At 43.6% G+C, this 25,912-nt stretch overlaps 1 protein-coding gene across 1 annotated transcript in view; it reads right to left on the reverse strand.

Moving 5' to 3' along the window:
• Window positions 1–25,912, reverse strand: part of AHI1 (Abelson helper integration site 1) — a 231,072-nt gene that overhangs the window by 193,825 nt on the left and 11,335 nt on the right. Inside the window, exons 3-11 of the mRNA XM_040429185.1 lie at window positions 22,042–22,166; window positions 19,580–20,142; window positions 17,754–17,887; window positions 14,373–14,571; window positions 12,806–12,998; window positions 8,663–8,758; window positions 7,447–7,626; window positions 7,227–7,364; window positions 2,803–2,935 (exon numbers count right to left, since the gene is read on the reverse strand). Of these exons, the coding sequence (XP_040285119.1) occupies window positions 2,803–2,935; window positions 7,227–7,364; window positions 7,447–7,626; window positions 8,663–8,758; window positions 12,806–12,998; window positions 14,373–14,571; window positions 17,754–17,887; window positions 19,580–20,142; window positions 22,042–22,166 (1,761 nt within the window). The remainder of the gene's footprint in view (window positions 1–2,802; window positions 2,936–7,226; window positions 7,365–7,446; window positions 7,627–8,662; window positions 8,759–12,805; window positions 12,999–14,372; window positions 14,572–17,753; window positions 17,888–19,579; window positions 20,143–22,041; window positions 22,167–25,912) is intronic.

Consider the following 25,912-nt stretch of genomic DNA (forward strand, 5'->3'; position numbering starts at 1 on the left):
ACCCCTTTTCATATCTACAGCGCTATGGAATGAATGCCGCTTTAATAACAAATAATAATAATATAATATCTGTCTGACCCTGCAATCTAAAACCCTATAAAAGCAATCTGGCTGTGTAGTCTGTGCCTTCTGCTATAATATCAGTCTATCTCTGCAGTCGTATAACGCAGTTTTTTTTTTTATTAATCATACTTGTTACTTTTAGAATTTCACAAGTTCAATTCAGTTTAGTCGTCTCACATCTGTAGTTCGCACTTGGTAAAATAATTGGCGATACATCTCCATCTAGTGGTCTATAGAGGGAATTAAGCTATTATACCATGATAGGCGACAAATACAGTATAAACCCAGTGCAACGGAAATATCTGAAGCTGTCATGATCAACCCACTACTTTCATTTTCTAAAGAATGAACTATTCTGAGTGTAAGGCCTCATGCACACGACCACTTCTGTTTTGCAGTGCACAAACAGCAGATCCGCAAAACTAGTATATAGGTCGTGTGCATCCTGCACTTTCCCACTCCACACTATTCTAAAAATGCCCATTCGTGTCTTTAAAATGGACAAGATTAGGACATGTTTTATCTTTTTTGCCGGCCAGTGAACGGTGTGCTGTCCACATTTTTTGCAGCCCCATTAAAATGAATGGGTCCGCATCCGATCCACAAAAATGGTGGATCGGATACGGACCAAAAATACGGTCATACGCACAAGGCCTTAGGCAATACCACTAGATAGTGTCAATCTTTTCAGATAGCCAATCCACACCTGGACGAATGGGATATAAGAGAGACATAACTGGTACACCGAGAAGTTGCGCTTATAGCATACAGATTATAGAGTGGCAAAGAAATCTTAGCCATGAGCTAAAATCGGGATGTACTGGCTGGACCTAGAATTCTAAGAGAAAGAAGATTAATGCATAATTGGATTACCTCTAGCTTTTAAGAAGCTGATGATCTAAACAGAGGTTACAGGAAACAAACCTGCTGGGTTTTGATGGGTAAAATATGACGTTTGATTAGGAATATACAAAATTTCTGATAGATTATCATATCCATAATGCTGTTTAAAGCAGTAGAGCTTTTATACAGAGCAGTTCTAGTTTATAGAAGGATGCTTATAATGGATCTCAAGGCATATGGCTATCATTATATGTGTCATTGTTTTAGGGCATGTAGTGATTCCTATGTGTGCAGTGGTTATCACTATATCAGTAGAAATAAATCAAAGTATCTGGACTTGAATTTTTGCTAGTCAGCCGACTATGTTGGACGGCTGAGTGACTGTGTATGGGGGCTCCTGCGGCTGTTACTATGTATACAGGACCTTTGCATTGTGTTCTCACATTTTTTAGATCTAGAGACTCACAATGCTGAATTTCTGATTATGCCAACCATTATGGATCTAGAGACTCACAATGCTGAATTTCTGATTATGCCAACCATAATGGTTGGCATAATCAGAAATTCAGCATTGTGAGTCTCTAGATCTAAGAAATGTGAGAACACAATGCAAAGGTCCTGTATACATAGTAACAGCCACAGGAGCCCCCATACACAGTCACTCAGCCGTCCCTAAATAAGAAAACCAGTCGGCTGACTAGCAAACATTCAAGTCCAGATACTTTGATTTATTTCTACTGATATAGTGATAACCACTGCACACATAGGAATCACTACATGCCCTAAAACAATGACACATATAATGATAGCCATACGCCTTGAGATCCATTAAAAGCATCCTTCTATAAACAGAACAGTGACAACCACACTCCACCATAACTAGAAATCGTCACCGTCTCCCAGCTCCAGCCTCCATCCACCAAAGTCAATGCAGCTTTACTAACTGCTGCCGCCTTCTGTGTGTCTCCATGACAAAAGAGACAAATCCCCAGTTGTTACTGAGCTTGATGGTCCTTAAGTCTGTCATAGTAACAGTTTGGATTTGTTGCAGAATGGAAGGGAACATTTAGGACAGCACTGCAGATCCGGGTTACTTGGAAGGTATGTGAGAGGTATCTAAGAGGAAAGTCAAGAATACTTTTCAACATTTGGAAGCGCTCATTAGTACTGGAGGACCAAGAAGTGGTGAAGGCTCTGTACTCAGCTTCCTGGTCCTAGGCTGTGAAGGCTACGGAAAGCGTGAGGGCGCTCTGTGACCTCACGCTGTGCGCGTCAGATCACAGCACAGCCGACAGGAGGAGGAAGAGGATCGCGATGTAGGTGGGGAGTGGCGGAGTCCAGGAGCGGTAAGTGTTTTTTTTATTTTATAAAACATGAGGCTGCTGGGGGCATAATGGGGGCTGAGAGGCATAATGGCTGATAATGGTGGCTGAGAGGCATAATGGCTGATAATGGGGGCTGAGAGGCATAATGGGGGCTGAGAGGCATATTGGCTGATAATGGGGCTAAGAGGCATAATGGCTGATAATGGGGCTAAGAGGCATAATGGCTGATAATGGGGGCTGATGAAAGGCATGGGGGCTGATATGGGAGTCATGAGAGGCATGGGGCTGATATGGGGGCTGATAGAGGCATGGGGCTCTTATCAAATTATCAAAGGTCTGATTAGGGGTCATTTATATTGGGGTCTGAGCTGAGGTCTGATTGGGGGTCTGATTTGAGGTCTTAGTGGGGTCTTATTAACACTGGGGGTCTGATTGGTGGTCTGACCCGAGGTATAATGAAAAATATTTTTTTCTTATTGTTGTCCTCCAAAACTTAGGTGCATCTTATGGGCTGGTGTATCTTAGGGTGAAAAATATGGTATGTATGATTTCTATACATTAGCATACTTACAGTATATTGGATAGTCATCTCTGTCTGCACATGCTGCAGCCAACGTTCTACCAACATTAGAAAAACATAGTGAAAAACATCCCATGTGCCCACCTCGAAAAGACAAAAAACGTCTGTTGGGAATACGACAAGCCTATAAAAAAAAAGTTAAAAAAGCACATAAAGTTACCAAAATGTGTGTGACAGACTAAAATGGTTACAAATTCATTTTAAATGCCCAATATTCTAGAGAAAAAGGGCCCAGAGGTTTCAGTGCCTACACGAGCAGGAAGTGAACAAGTATTAGTACCTTATATCCTCCTCTAAATTTAGCCCTAGGGCCCTGTTAAAGGAGTTTTTTGGAACTCGTATTTTGATGGCCTATTGTAGACTGAAAGCTCTTGCGGGCAGGGTCCTCTCCCTCTCTGTACCAGTCGGTTAATAGTTTCTTGTATTTTATATTATGTATTTGTAACCCTCTCTTGATGTACACGCCATGGAATTAATGGCGCTTTCAAATAAATAATAATAATATCTGATCAGTGGGAATCCAACTCTTGGCACACCTGTTCATCAGCTGTGTGAAGAGGCTGAGGCGCTCGCCATGTGGCCTCATACTAGGCCAGTGATCTCATGTTTATTGGTCAAAATGGCCCATTTAAGTAAATGACCTGGGTTGTAATACCAAGCACTGCCACTATACAATGTATGGCACTGTGGTAGGTTCTCTGTGAGGAGGCTGCAGTGCTGCAGTGCTACAGCCTCTTTATAGTTAACCAAGCGACTTCTACAAACAGCTGATTGGTGGGGGAGTCGGTTATTGATGACCTATCCTGAGGATGGGACAATAAATATCGAACACCTGAAATACCCCTTTAACTGTGCAGGGAAATTCAATGGAAGTCTGTCTCAAATCTATAAATAAAAGATAAAAAGAGAGTTTGAGGGTTATTCGGATCTAGTGGAAGTGAATTCAGAAGACCTGAAGAACTTGAGGCTCCAAGGGGATGGAGAGATCTGCATAAGGGAGAGATAGGTGGAGTGAGATATGTGCACAGGCTGCTCAAGGGTTCATCATGCGGACACAGTTGTCTGCATGTATGTGAAGGCAATGCAAGAGAAGAGGAGATAGGAGGGTTAGGGGTGGTGGGGTCTCATACACTATATATATTATTCTATATATATTATTCGATTATAGTGAGGGGTCTATATGGTTGTAGGGACACCTCGTGAAAAGCCTATAGCGTTAGTTCGTGCCCAGGGGATCAGTGTCTGTGGGACCATTGAGCAAACAAAAACATAGGTAAAGAGCAATAAGAGTTAGGATATTTTTGTAAAATTATGCGTAAAATTGGTGGATTAAAAAGGATACATGTATAATACAGTATACGTATAGTATCAAGAACTTTTACTCACTTCACGAGGGGGCGGTTTATCCGGATAAGCATAATACACTGGTAAACCTAACACATCCCCCCCAGCCTGGATCGCTTCTGGAATGTAAAAGATGAAGGCCGCCAATCACTCAGGGCTTCTGTTTAACTTTTTTATTGTGGTCAAAAATCCGGCTCAGCGCGTTTCGGAATGGGACGGCACGTCCCTTCATCAGGAGCATCTGACATCTAGTGTACATACATGTAGGGTTGGGCGATATACCGGTATCACGATATACCGCGGTATTAAAAAAACGGCGATATCGCTGTTTCCTAATTACCGCGGTATTTCGTGATGTCATAGAAGCGATCATGTGCGCTGACCGCTTCTAAATCTGCGTCCGCGGCCGCCCGCCCCAGCATGAACCGATACTGGACATTTGCAGAGTACTTGTACTCGTGCAAATGTCCCCGATACCACTGCCGATACCTGCTGGCCGCTTGCGGCGGCGCTCTTAGGAGTTCGGCGTGGGGGAAGGAATTCTGTGACTCGCTTTCCCGGCACCCGACCTCTGAGAGGACGCTGTGATCCGCGCAATTAACCCCTCAGGTGTGTCTTCAGTCTCTGCATGTTAGTGGGCAGTGAGCAGCATGTTAGTGAGCAGCATTATACTCACGTGCGCCGTTGCCGCCGGGCGCTCCTTCTTCTCATAGGTCTGTGCGGCGCATTGCTAATGCTATAAGCATTAGCAATGCGCCGCACAGACAGAAGAAGGAGCGACCGGCGGCCACGGCACACGTGAGTATAATGCTGCTCACTAACATACCATAGCTGCCAGGACTTCAGTAGCGTCCTGGCTGCCATGGTAACCGATCGGAGCCCCAGCATTACACTGCTGGGACTCCGATCGGAACTGCCCACTGCCACCAATGATGGGAGGGGGACCCTGTGGCCATTGCCACCAATGATTAATACTGGGGGGGGGGGTTGAGTTACCAGAGGGAGCTGATCAGAGGCTGGGGGGCACACGAGAGGCTGATCAGAGGCTGGGGGGCACATGAGAGGATGGGGGGCACATGAGAGGTTGGGGGGCAGATCACAGGCTGGGGACAGATCAGAGGCTGGGGGGCAGATCAGAGGCTGGGGGGCTGATCAGAGGCTGGGGGGCTGAATTAACCCTGTAATGTTTTTGTTGTTACTAGAAGTCAATTGACTAGTTACAGATACCCGAAATGGTGAAAAATGACATATAAAAGTATAACAATTAACATCTCCTTGTGGCTGCCCCCATACAGTATAACGTCTCCTTGTGGCTGCCCCATACAGTATAACGTCTCCTTGTGGCCGCCCCATACAGTGTAACGTCTCCTTGTGGCTGCCCCATACAGTAGTGTCTCCTTGTGGCTGCCCCATACAGTATAAGACTCCTTGTGGCTGCCCTCATACAGTGTAACGTCTCCTTGTGGCTGCCCCCATACAGTCTCCTTGTGGCTGCCCCCATACAGTATAACGTCTCCTTGTGGCTGCCCCATACAGTATAACGTCTCCTTGTGGCCGCCCCATACAGTATAACGTCTCCTTGTGGCCGCCCCATACAGTATAACGTCTCCTTGTGGCTGCCCCATACAGTAGTGTCTCCTTGTGGCTGCCCCATACAGTATAAGACTCCTTGTGGCTGCCCTCATACAGTGTAACATCTCCTTGTGGCTGCCCCCATACAGTATAATGTCTCCTTGTGGCCCCAATTTTCTTCTAAATGGGCATTTATTGCGATATATATCGTTATCGCGATAAATTTCTTAATATCGTTATCGTGGGAATATTTTTGATATCGTCCAACCCTACATACATGGGGTATATATACTAGGGATCGACCGATTATCGGTTTTACCGATATTATCGGCCGATATTCAGGATTTTGACCGTTATCGGTATCGGCATCTATTTTGCCGATATTCCGATAACATATTGGGAATACAGATCGCGCTGCTGTCAGCGCTCTCTTTGTTCCCTCAGCAGCACAGGGGAGAAGGAAGCAGTGTCTCCCTCCCCCTGTGATGCTGCTGCCGCTGCAGCCAGTGAGAGGGAGGAGGACAAGAGAAGGGGAGGGGCTGTGGCCACTGCGCCACCAATGAAGAGAAATCTCTCATTAATTCATATACAGGAGGCGGGAGCTGGCTGCAGAATCACATAGCCGGCTCCCGACCTCTATGAGCGGTAGCTGCGATCCGCGGCACCTGAGGGGTTAACTACCGCAGATCGCAGCTACCGCTCATAGAGGTCGGGAGCCAGCTATGTGATTCTGCAGCCAGCTCCCGCCTCCTGTATATGAATTAATGAGAGATTTATCTTCATTGGTGGCGCAGTGCGCCCCCCCAAGTATTAATCATTGGTGGCGCAGTGCGCCCCCCACCCCAGTATTAAAAACATTGGTGGCGCAGTGCGCCCCCCCACCCAGTATTAATCATTGGTGGCAGTGGCCACAGGATCCCCTCTCCCCTGCTCCTCCGATCGGAGCGCAGCAGTGTAATCCTGGGGCTCCGATCGGTTACCATGGCAGCCAGGACGCTATTGAAGCCCTGGCTGCCATAGTAAGCTCCATGCTGCTGTGTGCACAAAGCACAGAGCAGCAGGGACAGTGTGAGCTCCTATTCACCCTGATAGAGATCTATCAGTTACCATGAGATCTATCAGGGTGAATAGGACAAGGGTTCTAGTCCCTAAGGGGGCTAAAAGTTAGTAAAAAAATAAATAAATATTAAGTATAAATGAAAGAAAGCTTTAAAAAATAATAATAATAATAATAATACACGTTAACAATAAACATATTAATTTTCAGCAGATTTGTGTAGGAATTATTTTATTTTTATTTTTTTATGAAAATTACCAGAATATCGGTATAAATTATCGGCTATCGGCCTGAAAGTTCACAAATTATCGGTATCGGCCCTAAAAAAATCAATATCGGTCGATTCCTAATATATACCCTACCACCCCTAACCCTCCTATCTCCTCTTCTCTTGCATTGCCTTCAAATCTATGAACAGAGACAAGTCTGATTTTACAAATACCTGACCAGGCAGTCGAGTCCACCTGAAAGGCTCCCTTCTCTGTTTTGCATCAGCTGAATTATTTTCCTTCAGAGCAGCGTCATTGTGCAAGTGAGAAGTTAGGATATTGTTTTCCAGTTGGGCAGCCATTGGGTTTACCTTTAACATTAAAAGCAATATTAAAAACCTTTTCAAGTTCTAACAATGCGATTACTAGAAGGTAAAAAAAAAAGTAACTTACATTATCAGGCAGCTTCAGGCCTTTTATTGTTACATACAGAGTAGATGGGTAACGGTTTCTGGGATATTTAAGCCACCATTCATAGACATTTGTGCTGGAAGCTACCCTAGATCTTGGAGGGTAATAAAGTTGTAAGCGTAATTTTTTATCTACATTAAGCACATCATTCGCACCGACAATCTAAAAGCGAGAGGAACAAAAAAGAAAATGGTAAAGTATTTCCGCAAAAATTATACAATTAGGCCTAAAGGGGTTAGACCCATATTGATGATAGGACTTCCAGGTCTGACACCCCACTTCACCGATGAGATGTCCTGGAGTAGCTCTGGTTCCGGAAGTAGGCACCTGAACTACACGGCTGCGCTTCTCCTATTCACTTGAATGGGTGCAGCGCTGCAGAAACTAGCTCTGTTTACTACACAATGGACAAATCTATTTAGTTCCGGCACCTGTATCCGCTGCAGGAGCAACTCCAAAACAGCTAATCGGCTGAGGTATGGGGTGTTAATATCTGCCGATCTGATATTGATGTCGTATTCTGAGGATAGGTCATAAATATCAAAATACTGGAAATACTGGGCAACCCCTTTAAACTGATCATACAAATGAAATAAAAGTTGTCCAAACCTGCTGAAAACAAGAAGGCAGAGGTGAGGGGAAAGAGACCGGGCATGCTGATTTTCAACATGCCAGATTCTCCCCATTTATATAAACATGCACACTCAGGAGAGCCATAGGTGTGTGCAGACATATAGTATTATGTGCACTGTATCTTCAGGCTAAACATGGATGAGCAAATTAGCAAGAAATAGACATGGTTTAAATTGATTATCCCATCTTAACAACTGATGGCATATTGCTAGAATTTGCTATCCCTTGCTGATCAGACCACCAACGATCAAAGCAACAAAGGGGCCAAGGTTCATTGCTCTTGATCCAGGGAAGAACAAGTTGGCCTCATTCAAGTGAACTGATTGGAAAACCCTTTAAAAGAAAAAAATATATATGTTTCTCTTTTGGAGGCTAAGTCCAGGCCAGGCAATAGCTGTGCATGGAGCTGACACAAGAAAAGTCTAAAGGTACTTCCAGCCTAAAAGGGCATAGTTTCCTTGGACAAAGTATGGGATCAAGGTTTCAAGATGGAAGGTTTGAAGTAGCTTTCGAAGTCGACTCTGGATCCCAGTTTTAAAATTATCAAGCACGACATGTAAAATACCTTCAGAAAAGCCCAGGCAATTTTCTGGAAACCTTTCTCCTTTATTTCAATCTCTGAGTTGGGGTTTAAACTATCTTCATGTATCAAATCAAGGATCTGGAAAGGCAATGTATTCAAATTAGGAAAATAAAAGAAGTGAGCATTTATAATTTTATTAGTAGATGAGTATAAAATGTAATCCTCTGTAAGGATTGGGGGAGCAATAAATCAAGAATACAGTATTTACCACTGAAATCACAAATAATAGCCTCCATCAACAGAACCTACATATCAAGGCTTACATTAACCCCCTTCCTGCCGCAGTGATACTGCAGTTTTTCATTTTAGATTTTAATTACTGCCTTCCCGAAGCCATAATTCTTTTATTTTTCCCTTCACGTATGAACTGCTTGCATTTCGCTGCACAAGTTGTACTTTCTAATAGCACTGTTTAATATTGCATAGTTTTATGGGTTTTGTTTTTTACAGTATTCCCTGTGTGGTAAAACTGACCTGTTAACATCATTCAGTGGGTTACTATTACTTATTTTGGGACACAGCGATACTAATGATTATTATTTTTTATTGTTTATTTATATTTTTAAAATGGGGAAAGGGGGTGATGTGCATTTTCATACATTTTTTTTAATTTTCTTTTTCATTTTACATTTATTTTTAGTCTCCTTAGGGGACTTGAACATGCAATTGTCTGATCGCTTCTCCCATAGCCTGCAATGATTTATGGGAGAATCAGTCTATTCCGATCAGGCCCTGCCACTGGCCATAGAAGCTGAACGAGTCCCTCAATCCATTCGGTCCCCTGGAACGCAGCCCTCCTGGGAAAAGACCATTCAGATGCCGTGGACGCAAGTGAACACGACATCTGAGGGGTTAAAAGCTAATGATCAGCATTATCGCCAATAACAGACTCTTACCGGCTGTCTGCTGTGTATGCCTGATGTCAGGAATTGGTTTATAAGAATATTTAACTGTTTACTTTGCTAGTGGATGCAACATACTGATAACAAACCAACGAAGCTCCTTACCGCTTACAGCAATAAACATAACACAATGTATATCATACAATTCAATTTATGATTGTGTATACACTTTAGTATCTACTGCAGGTTAGTCTAAATTATATCCAGAGCATGATGCTAGGTTTAAAGTACAAGTAAAGAGCATATCCATCTTAGAACAACAGAAATAATCTACAAGTAGCTGGATGAATCTAAAAATACAGTACATTATTTACCTTGTACTGATCCTGAGTCATAGGCCATGATTCATCATGCCTCCAATCCAGAATTCTGGCTTCAAAAAAATAGGGCTTTTGTGACTTTTCCACTTGCTTGACCAAAATTCAGCGACTTTTGGACTTGCTTGCGCATAGAGTTGTTGCGATACCAAATTTTTGATTCGATTTCGATATCATAAAAAAGTATTGCGATACTCTATACCATTCGATACCATGCGAAAAAATAAACAAAAAAAGCCACGTGCATTCCGCATTTTAAAAAAATAGCAAATCGCGCAGTTTTATTTATTTATTTCTGTTCCGGCGTTCACCGCATAGATTTTTTAATTTTTTTTTAATAGTTTGGACTTTTTTGACGTGGCGATATGTTTATTTATTTATTGTTTATATATTTTATATGTGAAATTGGGAAAGGGGGTGATTTATACTTAATATTTTGGTGGGGTTTTTTTAACTTTTTTTTTTACACTTTTTATTTAATAACTATTTCCCCCCTGGGATCTTTTCGTCCCTTGTCCTATTCACCCTGATAGAGCTCTATCAGGGTGAATAGGACCTCACACTGTCCCTGCTGCCCTGTGCTTTGTGCACACAGCAGCATGGAGCTGACTATGGCAGCCAGGACTTCAGTAGCGTCCTGGCTGCCATGGTAACCGATCGGAGCCCCAGGATTACACAGCCGGGGATCCGATCAGAAACTGCCACTGGCACCAATGAGAAGGGGAGGGGACCCTGTGGCCACTGCCACCAATGATTTCAATACTGGGGGGTTGAGAGGGGCGGGCGCACTGTAACAACAATGATTTTAATAGGGTGGGTGGGGGGACGGGCGTAACGCGACACCAATGATAATTAACCTTTAATACAGGAGGCGGGTACTGGCAGCAGATCAGCGGCAGTTAACCCCTAAGGTGCCGCACCTGATCGCAGCTTCCTGTCAGAGGCAGGGTGCCGGCTATGCGATTCTGGTGCCAGCACCTGCCTCCTGTATTATGTGTTAAAGACGACCTTATATGGGTCCGGACTTCGTTAAGTATTAGGCTATACAGAGCGGCGCCCAGAGATGTCCCAGCACTTACTATTATTCCTGGGCGCCGCTCCATTTGCCCGCTGTGCCCCATTACTGTCTCCTGCTCCATATGCTTATTACTATCAGAGCAATGGGGAGGAGACATCAGCTTCTCTAGTGGGCGTTCCTACTCCCTGGCTGTAGCGCTGTCCAATCGCAGCGCAGGGAGAAGGAACGCCCAGGAGAGAAGCTGATGTCTCCTCCCCATTGCTCCGATAGTAATTAGCATATGGAGAGGAGACAGTAATGGGGCACAGCAGGCGAACGGAGCGGCGCCCAGGGATAATAGTAAGTGCTGGGACATCTCTGGGCGCCGCTCTGTGTAGCCTAATACTTAACTAAGTCCGGACCCAGGAAAAGTCCTATCATTGGTGGCGCAGTGCGCCCGCCCCTCTCTCCGTTAATTGGTGGCAGCAGCACAGGGGGAGGGAGAGACTGCTTCCTTCTCCCCTGTGCTGCCGACAGCAGCGCGCTCATGTTCTGTGATACTAGACTGCGCAGAAGCGCAGCCCAGTATCGAAAAAATGGAAATCCCGGTATTGTATCGATACCGGGACAAAAGTATTGATTGGGTATCGAAGTTTCGATACCCGCAACAACCCTACTTGCGCAACATTTTGCATTTCTACACCACTCACTCCAGTTTTGTAATGTGGGTGGGAAAGTGGGTGTGGTTAGTAGTGTTGAGCAAAGTGTGCATTGGATCCTAGATCCAAAGTCGATTTAGTCAAAACTTTGTTTGAATGCTGTACAGAGATCCGTCTCTGTACAGCATTCACATGCATGGACTCCACCAAGGTGAAATTCGTGCGCAAGACTCTGGTGAATAACTTCAGACATTCAACTTGAAGTAGCTTTCTAAGGCTACTTTCACACTAGCGTTCGGGTGTCCGCTCGTGCGCACCGTTTGAAGGGGCTCACGAGCGGCCCCGAACGCATCCGTCTGGCCCCAATGCATTCTCAGTGGAGGCGGATACACTGAGAATGCATCCGCCTGCCAGCGCTCAGCCTCCGCTCCGCTCAGTGAGCGGACACCTGAACGCTGCTTGCAGCGTTCGGGTGTCCGCCTGGCCGTGCGGAGGCGAGCGGATCCGTCCAGACTTATAATGGAAGTCAATGGGGACGGATCCGCTTGAAGATGACACCATATGGCTCAATCTTCAAGCGGATCCGTTCCCCATTGACTTTCAATGTAAAGTCTGAACGGATCCGCTCAGACAACTTTCACACTTAGAAAATTTTCTAAGTAATAATGCAGACGGATCCGTTCTGAACGGATACAAACGTCTGCATTATCGGAGCGGATCCGTCTGATGAAACATCAGACGGATCCGCTCCGAACGCTAGTGTGAAAGTAGCCTAAGTCGACTCTGGATCCCAGTTTTAAAATTGTTTTTAAGTTGACAAAACAAAGTGTCTTGCGAAATTTCGTAGATAACGAATTTCACCTCCATGGAGCCCATACATTTGAATGCTGTACGGAGACAGATCCCTGCAATCCAGCAGTGGTGGCTCTGCTTGCACGCTATAGGAAAAAGCGCCAGCCTCTCTGGTGGCCGGGACTGTGGGAGCGCACACAGGCTGGTGCTTTTTCCTAAAGTGTGCAAGCACGACCACCGCTGATGGATTGCAGGGTGGTCGTAACCGTGGAAACAAGCAGTGTATGATGTGATGGGAAAATGAATCCAGCCAGTAACGGAAGGAATATGGATAATATCAATACATTAGTAAGTGGCTTGTATTAACTTCTTAATCAATGCCATTTGCTGAAGTGAGACAACCCCTTTAAGGGTTTAAATCATGCAGTATATTAATCCATTAACAAAACCATTTCTACCTCAAAGAATATGATAACATTAGGGCAGTCTTCCTTAACGTGCAAAAAGTGTGGGAACTTCTCCATGAATATGATTTGTTCATCCCACTCAGGAATCAATGTCTTCAGCCGCTTGAAGTCATATGGTTGTGTGAACTTGGGGAGAACATACTCAATTCTTTCTTGGTCATAAAACGATGAAACTGTGTCAGAGCTGAAAATAAGGTACATGGTTTCACTGATCGCACAATGATTGATACACAAAGCATGAAATGGATGGTTGGCTTATTTAAAGAGGTTCTCTGAGTGTTTTAGGACTCATGGACATAACCGTATCTGTTTTGCAGTCCCCAAATGGCAGAACAGCAAAACATGGGTGTGCATGCCAACAATCTTTTTTTATTTATTTTTACAGCCTAATGCACATAACCGTATGTTCGGACTGCATCAGATTCACATTTTTTGCTGGAGTGGATGCGGACCCATTCATTTTAATTGGGCCGCAAAAGATGCGGACAACACACTGTTCCACGGCCCCGCAAGAAAGATAGAACATGTCCTATTCTTATCCGATTTGCAGACAAGGATAGGGATAGGACATTTCAACTGGAGTTAAAGAAATACTCGGAGGCGGGCCGAACGTATGCACGTATTCTCCTGAAGATAGGTCATCAGTATTTAACAGTCAGGCAACCCCTTTAAATAGTTTCCTTATAGACGGTTATTTATGGCATATCTCTAAAATAAGCTACCAGTATGTGATCTGGGGTGTCACTCGCAAAACACTTGAAAAAAAGGACCAATGCGCTAGAAAGTGTATTATGTGCCTTTCATCTCTTTACCTTCTTCCCTGCACCTTCACAGGTAACTTAGCTACTTAGTTGCAGTGGAGCCCCTTCATTTCAGCCACTATACCAAAAACAGCTTAGGTTGGGTTCACATCACGTTATATGCCTCTGTTTGACGTATACGTTACAAAAAAAAAAGGATACAAAAACGCAGAACACCACATTCTCATATCCTGCACAGTCCTGTAAAAAAAAAGTATACCTTTTTTTTTACAATGGTAAACTCTATGGAACAATGGTAAACTCTTGGAACTCTATGGTGAACGAATGCCACTGTGTGGAATCAGTCTGAGGCATCCGTTTAACGTATACATTTTTTGTATACGTTAAACGAATGGGAAAACCGTGATGTGAACCCACCCATATTGCTGAATTTGGCAATTCATCTTAATGCTCGGGGTGATCATAGTGGTTGGATATGAAACAGTGATACACTGATGCCATATCTTAGCAATATACCATCAATCACTATTTGAAGTTTTTAGTTGTAATATAGTTTAAAGGAAAAAAAATGGTGTTACAGTCCCACACAATATTTGGAAGAATTAACTTTTCAGTGGAAAGCAATCAAGGGCTGTTTTACCAATGGTTTTTCCCCACTGAGCTAAACAGGGAAAATAAATCTTGAAAACCACAGATACAAATTGCTGCGTCTTGGAGTATTTGCACAATTGCGGTCTGAATATGTAAGCCAAGCCTCAAATGTTCATAAAGGATAATTAATCATCCTAAAATATCACCTTGTCTCCCTCTTGACATATTCCCCCGTTTTTTGATCAACAACGTGAATCTTCACCAAGGGCCGAGATACCATGAGATCAGTTTTGAGTTTATCAGAGCGATGAATATAAACTCCCAACACCAGGCTGTCATCATACGTGGGTCTAGGGTTCCTTTTCTTGGCATGGTCTTCTTCTGCGTCAAGTCTTTCTATATCATCTATTAATGTAAACAAAATGTTTGCTGAGAAGTCAAAATGAAGAAAGAAATGTGGAAAAGTAAAACCCTAATGTCACATTCAGACATGACAGGTTCTGCAAAGAAAATCTGCAAAAAGCACAGTACACAAAATCAAACTTATGACAACCAAATCACAAGCAGCTGAAAAAATCTGAATGTATTTTAGAGCATAAATGATTATTCCAAATTCACTGCCTACACAGTATGTTGCAGATTTGTCACAGATTTCATCCTTAGCGATGCAAACTGTGAAATCCATATCAAAAGCTGTATACGAGCTTACCAAATTGCACCCGATCTGGTGTATCCACAAAGAAAATGGGATCTGACAAAACAAAGGAGTTAAAGGCTATGGACACCTTCAGAGGCAATTTTTTTAGAGTTTGATTTTACAGTTAGGCCCCATTCACACGTCTGCAATTTCGTTCCGCATTTTGCAGAACGGAATTGCGGACTCATTCATTTCTATGGGGCCGCACGATGTGAGGCCCGGCTCCGGAAATGCGGACCCGCACTTCCGAGTCCGCATTTCCGTTCCTGGAAAAAATAGAACATGTCCTATTCTTGTCCGCAATTGTGGACAAGAATAGGCATATTCTATTAGTGCTGGCGATGTGCGGTCCGCAAAATGCGGAACGCACATTGCCGTGTCCGGGTCTTGCGGAAGCCCGGATCCGCAAAACACACTACGGACGTGTGAATGGGGCCTTAGTCTTTATTAAACATTTTCTGTAGTTTTTGTCATAAAGGGTTAACTCTTTGCTTAGCTGTGAGCATTTTACTATCAAAAATGAAAGAGGCTTAATTTTTTTTTTTTGAAGTGCAACTGCCATTCTTTTTGATTTTTGTAATGTGTAGGGGCAGTGATACTGAACATTTTTGTAATATACCTTATTGAAATCGCACATTTCTAGTAGAAAAATTGCTGTAAAGTGGCCCATTTTGAGCCTTAGCAACGCTCCTGTCTTCTGTTTACATAGCACAGTCAATGTTGAGCAAGTCCCCACTGTTATGTAAACAGAAGACAGAGGCGCATTGCTAAGGCTCAAAATGGGCCCCTTTACAGCTATTTTTCTACTAGAAATGTGCAATTTCAGGAATTAAAGAATATTACAAAAATGGTCAGTATCACTGCTCCTATACATTACAAATATAAAAAAAGAATGAAAGTTACACTTTAACAAAGACCAATTGAAAAAAAATTATTTTTAGCTCAAAATGAGTACAATGCAATAATTTAAAAAAATGTCCCCAAAGGTATGTCCATAGCCTATAACACATTTGCAAGCTATTCATCTAGCTTACCAAACCTCATTGATATCATAGGCATAAGAATCAAGGTAAAGGGAGAACAGGACATGAAGTTGCATTTCAATATGGGAGCTCCCAAAAATAATTAGTTACCAAACAGCAACTCTATGAACCATGGACTGCTAGCTAGAGCTTAGTTAAAAAGCTTTCTCACACTCCAGCATTTCCACGGGATTCCTAAATTAACAGTTTTTAGTTTTTTTGGGGGGAGGGGGAGTTATGGCTTTTTATCAAGCAAAGCCAAAAGCACTAGTCATTGCCGGGGGCCAGTGAGACAATGCATCTTCTAGTGAGAGGTAGGGGTGGGCGATATAGACGATATAGGCGATATGTGATATAAATTTGTGCCCCGATATGGATTTTGAGCATATCGCCTATATCGCCGGACCGCGATATGATCGCGCTCTCTGCGCGCACCATCTTCTCCTGAGCCGGCACACTGGGCACAGTGGAGAAGGAGAGAGTCCCTCCCCACTGTGCGTGGCTGCCGCTGACCACCAATGACAAAAGAGGAGGAGGGGAGGGACTGACAGTTAATCATTGAGTTTTCACGATCTCAGTGAGCGCGTGAAAACTCAAATCCGATGGTATATTCTAACCCCCAGGCGTTCCCATGGTGACAGGGACGCTTGCCTGGGGGTTAGAATATACAGGGCCACGCCGCTGACAGTAGAACATTTAAAAACTAATCAGTAACTTTAACTTTATTAATTGGTGATCTCTTTACTGTATACCTTACTAGGTCTTAGCTCCGGTAATACAGGCAGTGCGGGCGGGCGGCGCTCACTCACTGACGTCACGCGCCTGCTCCTCCCACTAGGCGGCGCAGGCGCGTGACGTCAGTGAGTGAGCGCCGCCCCCCGCACTGCCTGCTGTTATCGGAGCTAAGACCTAGTAAGGTATACGGTAAAGAGATCACCAATGAATAAAGTTAAAGTTACTGATTAGTTTTTAAATGTATTCCTGTGAGCGTCGGGGGGGATCTGTGGATGGCACCGTTTAGGGGGGGGGATCTGTGGATGGCACTGTTTAGGGGAAGGGGGGGGATCTGGGGATGGCACCGTTTAGGGGAGGGGGGGGAATCTGTGGATGGCACCGTTTAGGGGAGGGGGGGGATCTGTGGATGGCACCGTTTAGGGGAGGGGGGGGGATCTGTGGATGGCACTGTTTAGAGGAGGGGGGGGGGGATCTGTGGATGGCACCGTTTAGGGGAGGGGGGGGGATCTGTGGATGGCACCGTTTAGGGGAGGGGGGGGAGATCTGTGGATGGCACTGTTTAGGGGAGGGGGGGGGATCTGGGGATGGCACCGTTTAGGGGAGGGGGGGGATCTGGGGATGGCACCGTTTAGGGGAGGGGGGGGATCTGGGGATGGCACCGTTTAGGGGAGGGGGGGGGGGGGGATCTGTGGATGGCACCGTTTAGGGGAGGGGGGGGGATCTGTGGATGGCACCATTTAGGGGAGGGGGATCAGCTCCCTGCTGCTGTGTGCACAAAGCACAGGGCAGCAGGGAGAGAGTGTAAAGTCCTATTCACCCTAATAGAGCTCTATTAGGGTGAATATGACAAGGGTTCTACGTTCTAGCCCTTAAGGAGACTAATAGTTATTAAATAAAAAGTAAAAAAAAGTTTAAACACGCCCCCCCAAATATAGAAAACAATATATCGCGATATATATCGCATATCGCACATGCTTAAAATTATATCGCAATATAGATTTTAGGCCATATCGCCCACCCCTAGTGAGAGGCATCATCTTTCAAGTCTACAATCATTTGGCTTTTATACCTCCCTGAATGTCCAAGAGTAACCAGTATCACCTGGTCACAGAAAATACTGTACATTTACTAACCCGTTTTTGATTTTTTCTTCGATTTCCTGCCTTTGACTTTGGGAACATTTTCCTGTATATCAGCATTATGTGGAGCTGCCTCTGACTTCTGATCGTGTATTTCTGCCGATTGCAGCTCCGAAACAGACATAACACTGTGTAAAGACAAAAGATATGCGTTTTCTACTCAGTTTATAGTACACTACTAATATCAGCATATTACCTGCTGTTTCTGAGAGTAGGGCTATGTTCACACTGCTTCTGGGTAAACACATTTGGCAAACGTGCTGGAAAGGTTTCCTATGCATTTGCTGCCAAATGAAAAGAAATGACCCAATTCATCCACTGAAGGCTAAAAGAAAGAGTGTCCTTGATATTGGAGCCATTTTTCTGTTTTTTGACAGCTATAAGTTAAATTACACATGGACTTGAAAAGGACAACGTGTGCAGTATGAAACAATGTCCAGGACCAATGGAAGTAATGAAGAACCGTCAGTGCTCACCCACGGACCCCGACAAGAACTAGAACTTTTCAACAGGGGCTGTCTAAGAATAGAGGGCACGGTCTATGGAGACCACCACGACAGTCACTCTTCTCTCTCTATTGATGGCTGAGCCACAATAAAGGTGTGCTGTCATTCAGGAGGTGCGGAAGTAAAGTTAGGCTGAGTTCACACTTCAGATATTTGGTCAGTTATTTCCATCCGGCCCTGTACCTCACATGGATCCAGGGCTCGCCACGCATTGCTCTGCTTAATTAAGGGAGAGTTCACATCTCTGTTTCATTTTCCGTCCTTCTGATCCGTCAGAAGAACAGAAAAAAAAAAACTGTAAGAAAATGGATCCTGTGCATCAGTTATGCACTTTTGGCATCCATTTGAGCCATTTCCATCCTGCATGCAGGACCTGCAGTACTTTTTTTCCCTGTCTAATGTAATGGCTCAAACGGATGCCAAATGTGCAACAGGATCCGCTTTTTTACAGGATCCTGTAAAAAAACAAAACAATCCTGTGCATAACTGACGGATCAGAAGAACAGAAAATGAAACAGAGATGTGAACGCTCCCTTACACCAAGCTGGCAGCTCGGGAGGGGGGGGAGGGGGTGTCTTTTCCACTGCAGCTCAGGTGGGGTGTCCTCTCTGCCGCAGCTCTCTCCCTATCACAGCTCAGAAGGCATGAAACTGAGCAAAAGAACAAAGAGCAGGCGGCGCTACAGATACCGTACATTCAGTGGCTATGCTACATTTCTAATTACATGCAACTACAAAAGTATTCACATCCAGGTGCTGGTTTGAAAATTGTAGAATGTTTTTTACGGACAGCCCCTTTAAATTAGGATATCAGCACTGGAGAACTCTGTGGGGCAGAAGTAATCCACAGCTGCTCTTTTTGGTTGGGAAGGAATCAGCGCTTGTTTGTTATGGGACTATGGCATAAGGGGCCACAAAAAAAGCTCCAAAGCCACACTGTGGGCATCCTGATACTATGAATTTAGCCCCTATGCCACCAGCCAGACTCCCACAAATCCAAAAATGGGTTTCCTGTGTCCCCACATGAAAGAAGAGGCTGGTCAAGCATGCACGCTTCTGGTTCATTCATTCTCTATAGGACTACTGGAAAGAGCAGAGCACAGAACTTGGCAATCTCCAGCAGTTCCATAAAGACATAATACCGCAGACATGCGCAGATTGTTGGTCCATTCATGCAGGGGACCCCTGTTCTTGTAAGCAACAGGGGTCCTAGCAGTCAGACCCCCAGCGATCATATACTTGTCCCCTACCTTGTGGATAGGGAATACGTGTCTAACTTGGCACAACCCCTTTAACCATCAATGAATAAGAATACCTTGTTTCTGGCTCTGTTTCCACCATATCTTTCTTTTTCCTCCTTTTTTTCTTGTCAGTTCCATTTTCTAGCAGAAGGTGCTGTTGGTCGTCACCGCTGAAGAGATGAGCCCTTAATTTCTTTTTTATCTTTTCTTTGATTTCATTTGTTTCCTCCTGAGAAACTTGAAGTCTGTAGGCCTCAAAAAGTTCTTTCTCGTTTTCATAATCAGTAGGTGTTCGTTGTTCGCCTGTGGTATCCGCTGTCCCAGAATGCTCGAAATGCTGTCCCTCAAGATTTGAAATGCTACAAGGATTGAGCTGCTGTACTAAGTTTTCCACGGGATGTTCACTAAAGTTGCTTTTGTCTGCCACAACAGTTTTCTTTTTTTTCTTCTTTTCAGATTTTGCATGCGTGTGCTCTGTAGTGGTGTCACTGCCTCTTTCTTCACTTTCCCAAAGCGGTCCTCTGTTTTTTTTCTTTGCAACCCTTGGACTTTCCTCTTCTACACCATTTGTACTGCTTTCTAATGTTTCCTGAATACGATCCTTGGCAGGATGAAGTTGGTTGCTGAATGTTTCAAGCTTTCAAATAAAATGGAAACACTTTATCAAAAAAAAATAATGCCACATAATCTGAACAACAGTCGTTGACCTCCACTTGCAATAGTGTTATTCATTTTTCAACTGGACTTGTAAAAAAAAAAATTGCTCCTGTCCCCGGATATTACAGACCAGACATTGCCCAGATCCTCTGGTACATTGGTACAATTATTTCAATGTAAGAATTGCTATGTTTTGAGTGATCTAAATATGTAATAATCATGGGAAAAATTATTTACGGAGTACAAGTTCCCTTTAAGGGGTTGTCAAGGATTTTTAAAATTGGCTACATGCAGGGAATGCAATAAAATACAAAAATAACCAATACTTTCTTATTCCATACCTCATAAATCCATTGCCTCTGCTCCGATGGTCCCACCAATCCTTTCTCCTGCAATGATGGCATGGTGTACATGCACATGACTGCTGCAGTCAATCACTGGCCTCAGAGGTGTGAGTGTCTGCAGTGGTTATGTGCATGCATAGCATGTCATCACTGTAGGAAAAAGGACCAGTAGGGACCACCAGAGCGGAGACAATGGATTGATGGGGGTTTACAATAGATGAGCATTGGTTATTTTTTATTTTATCATATTTCCTGCACATGACCAATTTTTTTAGATGCTGGACAACCCCTTTAAACGAGTTGTCCAATTAGCAGCCTGTCCCGACATAAATGCCATCTGTCGGCCGGACATAAAACATTGCATGCAGAGGTATTTGTTCAACCCAAAGTTGACATTTTTGCTGAAAAGCAGCAAGATGCTTGTCAGACCCTATTGTGGTCAATGGGGATCTGGCGGTTCCCAGCATTATCCGGCTATTTCATAGCACTACTGTAACCGTAGCCTAATCCAACAGATAGGGGATAAGTGTCTGATCAGTGGAGGTCTGACTGATGGGGCCCCTGCTGATCACAAGAACCGGGGTCCCATGTTCCCCTGTCTGAATGGAGCAGCAGACACACAAACGTGTCCACTAATCTATTCAACTTTATGGGACTAGCTAAGCGCTTGTACTTTACTATCTCCGGCAGTCCTATAAAGTTGAATACAGCAGCGGACATGCAAGCATGTCTGCTGATCCATTCAAACAGGGGAACGAATGCTTCTGTTCTCATGATCTGTAGGGGCCCCAGCAGTCGTACACCCCAATATCAGACACTTATCCCCTATCCTGTGAATAGGAGATAAGTTCTTGTGAAAGGTCAACCCATTCAAGTATAACTCATTCTCTCATATCAGCACCTGACCAGAGATGTATCAGGACCTGTTTCATGATCCCCTTTGCTGGATTCTGCAATAGTATCATTTACAGTATGTACAGTACATGAACATGCAGATCACAGTAACGGAGAGTGTCACTATCTGGAAGAGGCAAGAAGGACTTCAAAAGGACCCAGAAACAAAAGTATTTTTTGAGAATGGGTGATTGAACTAAACTCTGGATATTATTACTTCTTTCTTTCTCCCGACACCCGGGACCCGATCAGCTGTTTACTGCCGCGGCCTTCTCGCTGTTTACCACAGGCCCAGTGATGTCACGACTGTATCAATGGCCTGGGCGCGGCTAAGCTCCATTAAAGTGAACAGAGCTTAGCCCTGCGCAGGCCATTGATACTGGTCGTGACGTCACTGGGCCTGCGGCACTACTGCCAGCGCCGCTGCCTTCTCAAACAGCTGATCGGTGGGGACCCCGGGTGTCGGACCCCCGCCGATCAGATGCTGATGATCTATCCAGAGAATAGATCATCAGTTTAAAAAAACTGATGAACCCCTTTAATAAATGCCCATAAATATTCTCTGTTCGTCGAGTAAATCACAATGAATAGCTGTAACCTAATTCCATTGATAATAAGCTCATTATATATGAGATACATACTACAACATGTTCTTCCTTAGGTGCTTTCTTCTTTTTGGTCTTTTTTTTCACTTCTGAAAGAGCAGCATAACTCTGAAAGACCTCATCAAAACGGCTCTTTGTCCTCGCTTTTGCCTCACTCTCTACTGCAAACACAGAAACACAAGGATATATTATATACAGATGCAGAAGGTACAATAATCACATCAACAATTGTACAATGTCATACGGACTACAACTAAACAATAAAACATCCATTCATCACAAGGGGATTTCCAGTGTTTGGATAATAATGACTTATCCGCAGTAGAGGTCATCGATATCAGATTGGTGAGGGTCTGACATCTAGCCCCCCACCGACTAGCTGTATTCAGCAGCCTCCAGCACCTGATACCGCACAGTGGACGAACCCAGAATCTGAAAGCTCGGTCCACTGTGTGTGCTTACTGCAGCTCAGCTCCCATTCACCCGAGGACAGGTCATCAACATCTGGACATTGGCAGCTTTATGCCTATTAAAACTAAATCCAGTTGCGGGTAGTGGACAGTTGTACAAGTATAACGTCTTGTCCCTGGACAGAGGTCCAGTTGGCAAAAAAATGACATTTGATCCAATACACAAAAGAGTCTACAAATACCAGTAGGTGGCCTGAAGCCCACCTAGTACTCAAGTTCTCCTCATTAAATCCTGCCTGGCACCTCCCCCTTGACTGAATGCCCCAGCAGCATGCGACGCCACACTCTCCAGTACTGAAAACAAGACTATGGGAGAGGTGGCATGTAGGGTTTAGTGAGAAGACCCTAGGCTCTTGTCAGGCTCTGGGCCATTCACTGGGTACTTGCGAACTAATTTGCATATTGGATCAAACTTCATTCTATCAGCGACTGGACGTCTGTCCAGGGACACAAAGGGGTGCTCGTAAAAGTGGCTTCCTCCAGTACCAGAGGCGGGAATCAGGTTAACACACAGAAAGGAGTTGACTACCTCACTTTAAAGGACATCTGTCACCAGTTTTCTGCTGCCCTCACTTTTAAATCCGAACGTCTCCAGCGCAGTCCAATAAGTCCCCATATTGATGAGCTCTCGGCTCTCCCCGCCCACCTGCCTCTGACTGACAGTTTGTTTTCCCTATGAATCAGCAGCAGGTGGGCGGGGACAGCCAGGAGCTCATGAATATGGGGACTCATTGGCATGAGCTGGAGCTGTTCAATACTCATTTTTGGCAAAATGGCTGGGTCATTTAACTCCTTAAGGACACAGCCTTATTTCACCTTAAAGGACCAGGCCATTTTTTGCAAATCTGACCAATGTCACTTTAAGTGGTAATAACTTTAAAACGCTTTGACTTATCCAGGCCATTCTGAGACAGTTTTTTCGTCACATATTGTACTTCATGACACTGGTAAAATGGAGTAAAAATAAATAAATAATTTTTTGGGAAAAAATTAGCAAATTTCAATTTCTCTACTTCTATAATACATAGTAATACCTACAAAAATAGTTATTACTTTACATTCCCCATATGTCTACTTCATGTTTGGATCATTTTGGGAATGATATTTTATTTTTGGGGGACGTTACAAGGCTTAGAAGTTTAGAAGTAAATCTTGAAATTTCTCAGAAATTTTCAAAAACCAACTTTTTAACCACCTCAGCCCCCAGTGCTTAAACACCCTGAAAGACCAGGCCACTTTTTACACTTCTGACCTACACTACTTTCACCGTTTATTGCTCGGTCATGCAACTTACCACCCAAATGAATTTTACCTCCTTTTCTTCTCACTAATAGAGCTTTCATTTGGTGGTATTTCATTGCTGCTGACATTTTTACTTTTTTTGTTATTAATCGAAATTTAACGATTTTTTTGCAAAAAAATGACATTTTTCACTTTCAGTTGTAAAATTTTGCAAAAAAAACGACATCCATATAGAAATTTTGCTCTAAATTTATAGTTCTACATGTCTTTGATAAAAAAAAAATGTTTGGGTAAAAAAAAAATGGTTTGGGTAAAAGTTATAGCGTTTACAAACTATGGTACAAAAATGTGAATTTCCGCTTTTTGAAGCAGCTCTGACTTTCTGAGCACCTGTCATGTTTCCTGAGGTTCTATAATGCCCAGACAGTACAAACACCCCACAAATGACCCCATTTCTGAAAGTACACACACTAAGGTATTCACTGATGGGCATAGTGAGTTCATAGAACTTTTTATTTTTTGTCACAAGTTAGCGGAAAATTATGATTTTTTTTTTTTTTTTTTTTTTTTCTTACAAAGTCTCATATTCCACTAACTTGTGACAAAAAATAAAAAGTTCTATGAACTCACTATGCCCATCAGCGAATACCTTGGGGTCTCTTCTTTCCAAAATGGGGTCACTTGTGGGGAAGTTATACTGCCCTGGCATTCTAGGGGCCCAAATGTGTGGTAAGGAGTTTGAAATCAAATTCTGTAAAAAATGACCAGTGAAATCCGAAAGGTGCTCTTTGGAATATGGGCCCCTTTGCCCACCTAGGCTGCAAAAAAGTGTCACACATCTGGTATCTCCGTACTCAGGAGAAGGTGGGGAATGTGTTTTGGGGTGTCATTTTATATATACCCATGCTGGGTGAGAGAAATATCTTGGCAAAAGACAACTTTTCCCATTTTTTTATACAAAGTTGTCATTTGACCAAGATATTTATCTCACCCAGCATGGGTATATGTAAAAAGACACCCCAAAACACATTCCTCAACTTCTCCTGAGTACGGGGATACCAGATGTGTGACACTTTTTTGCAGCCTAGGTGGGCAAAGGGGCCCATATTCCAAAGAGCACCTTTCGGATTTCACTCCTCATTTTTTCCTGAATTTGATTTCAAACTCCTTACCACACATTTGGGCCCCTAGAATACCAGGGCAGTATAACTACCCCACAAGTGACCCCATTTTGGAAAGAAGACACCCCAAGGTATTCCGTGAGGGGCATGGCGAGTTCCTAGAATTTTTTATTTTTTGTCACAAGTTAGTGGAAAATGATGATTTTTTTTTTTATTTTTTTTTTTCATACAAAGTCTCATATTCCACAAACTTGTGACAAAAAATAAAAACTTCCATGAACTCACTATGCCCATCAGCGAATACCTTGGGGTCTCTTCTTTCCAAAATGGGGTCACTTGTGGGGTAGTTATACTGCCCTGGCATTCTAGGGGCCCAAATGTGTGGTAAGTAGGTAAATGACCTGTGAAATCCGAAAGGTGCTCTTTGGAATGTGGGCCCCTTTGCCCACCTAGGCTGCAAAAAAGTGTCACACATCTGGTATCTCTGTATTCAGGAGAAGTTGAGGAATGTGTTTTGGGGTGTCTTTTTACATATACCCATGCTGGGTGAGATAAATATCTTGGTCAAATGCCAACTTTGTATAAAAAAATGGGAAAAGTTGTCTTTTGCCAAGATATTTCTCTCACCCAGCATGGGTATATGTAAAATGACACCCCAAAACACATTCCCCAACTTCTCCCGATTACGGAGATACCAGATGTGTGACACTTTTTTGCAGCCTAGGTGGGCAAAGGGGCCCATATTCAAAAGAGCACCTTTCGGATTTCACAGGTCATTTTTTACAGAATTTGATTTCAAACTCCTTACCACACATTTGGGCCCCTAGAATGCCAGGGCAGTATAACTACCCCACAAGTGACCCCATTTTGGAAAGAAGAGACCCCAAGGTATTCGCTGATGGGCATAGTGAGTTCATGGAACTTTTTATTTTTTGTCACAAGTTAGTGGAATATGAGACTTTGTATGAAAAAAAAAAAAAAAAAAATCATCATTTTCCACTAACTTGTGACAAAAAATAAAAAATTCTAGGAACTCGCCATGCCCCTCACGGAATACCTTGGGGTGTCTTCTTT

This window comes from Bufo bufo, chromosome 4, assembly GCF_905171765.1.
Source record: "Bufo bufo chromosome 4, aBufBuf1.1, whole genome shotgun sequence".
Lineage (NCBI taxonomy): Eukaryota > Metazoa > Chordata > Amphibia > Anura > Bufonidae > Bufo > Bufo bufo.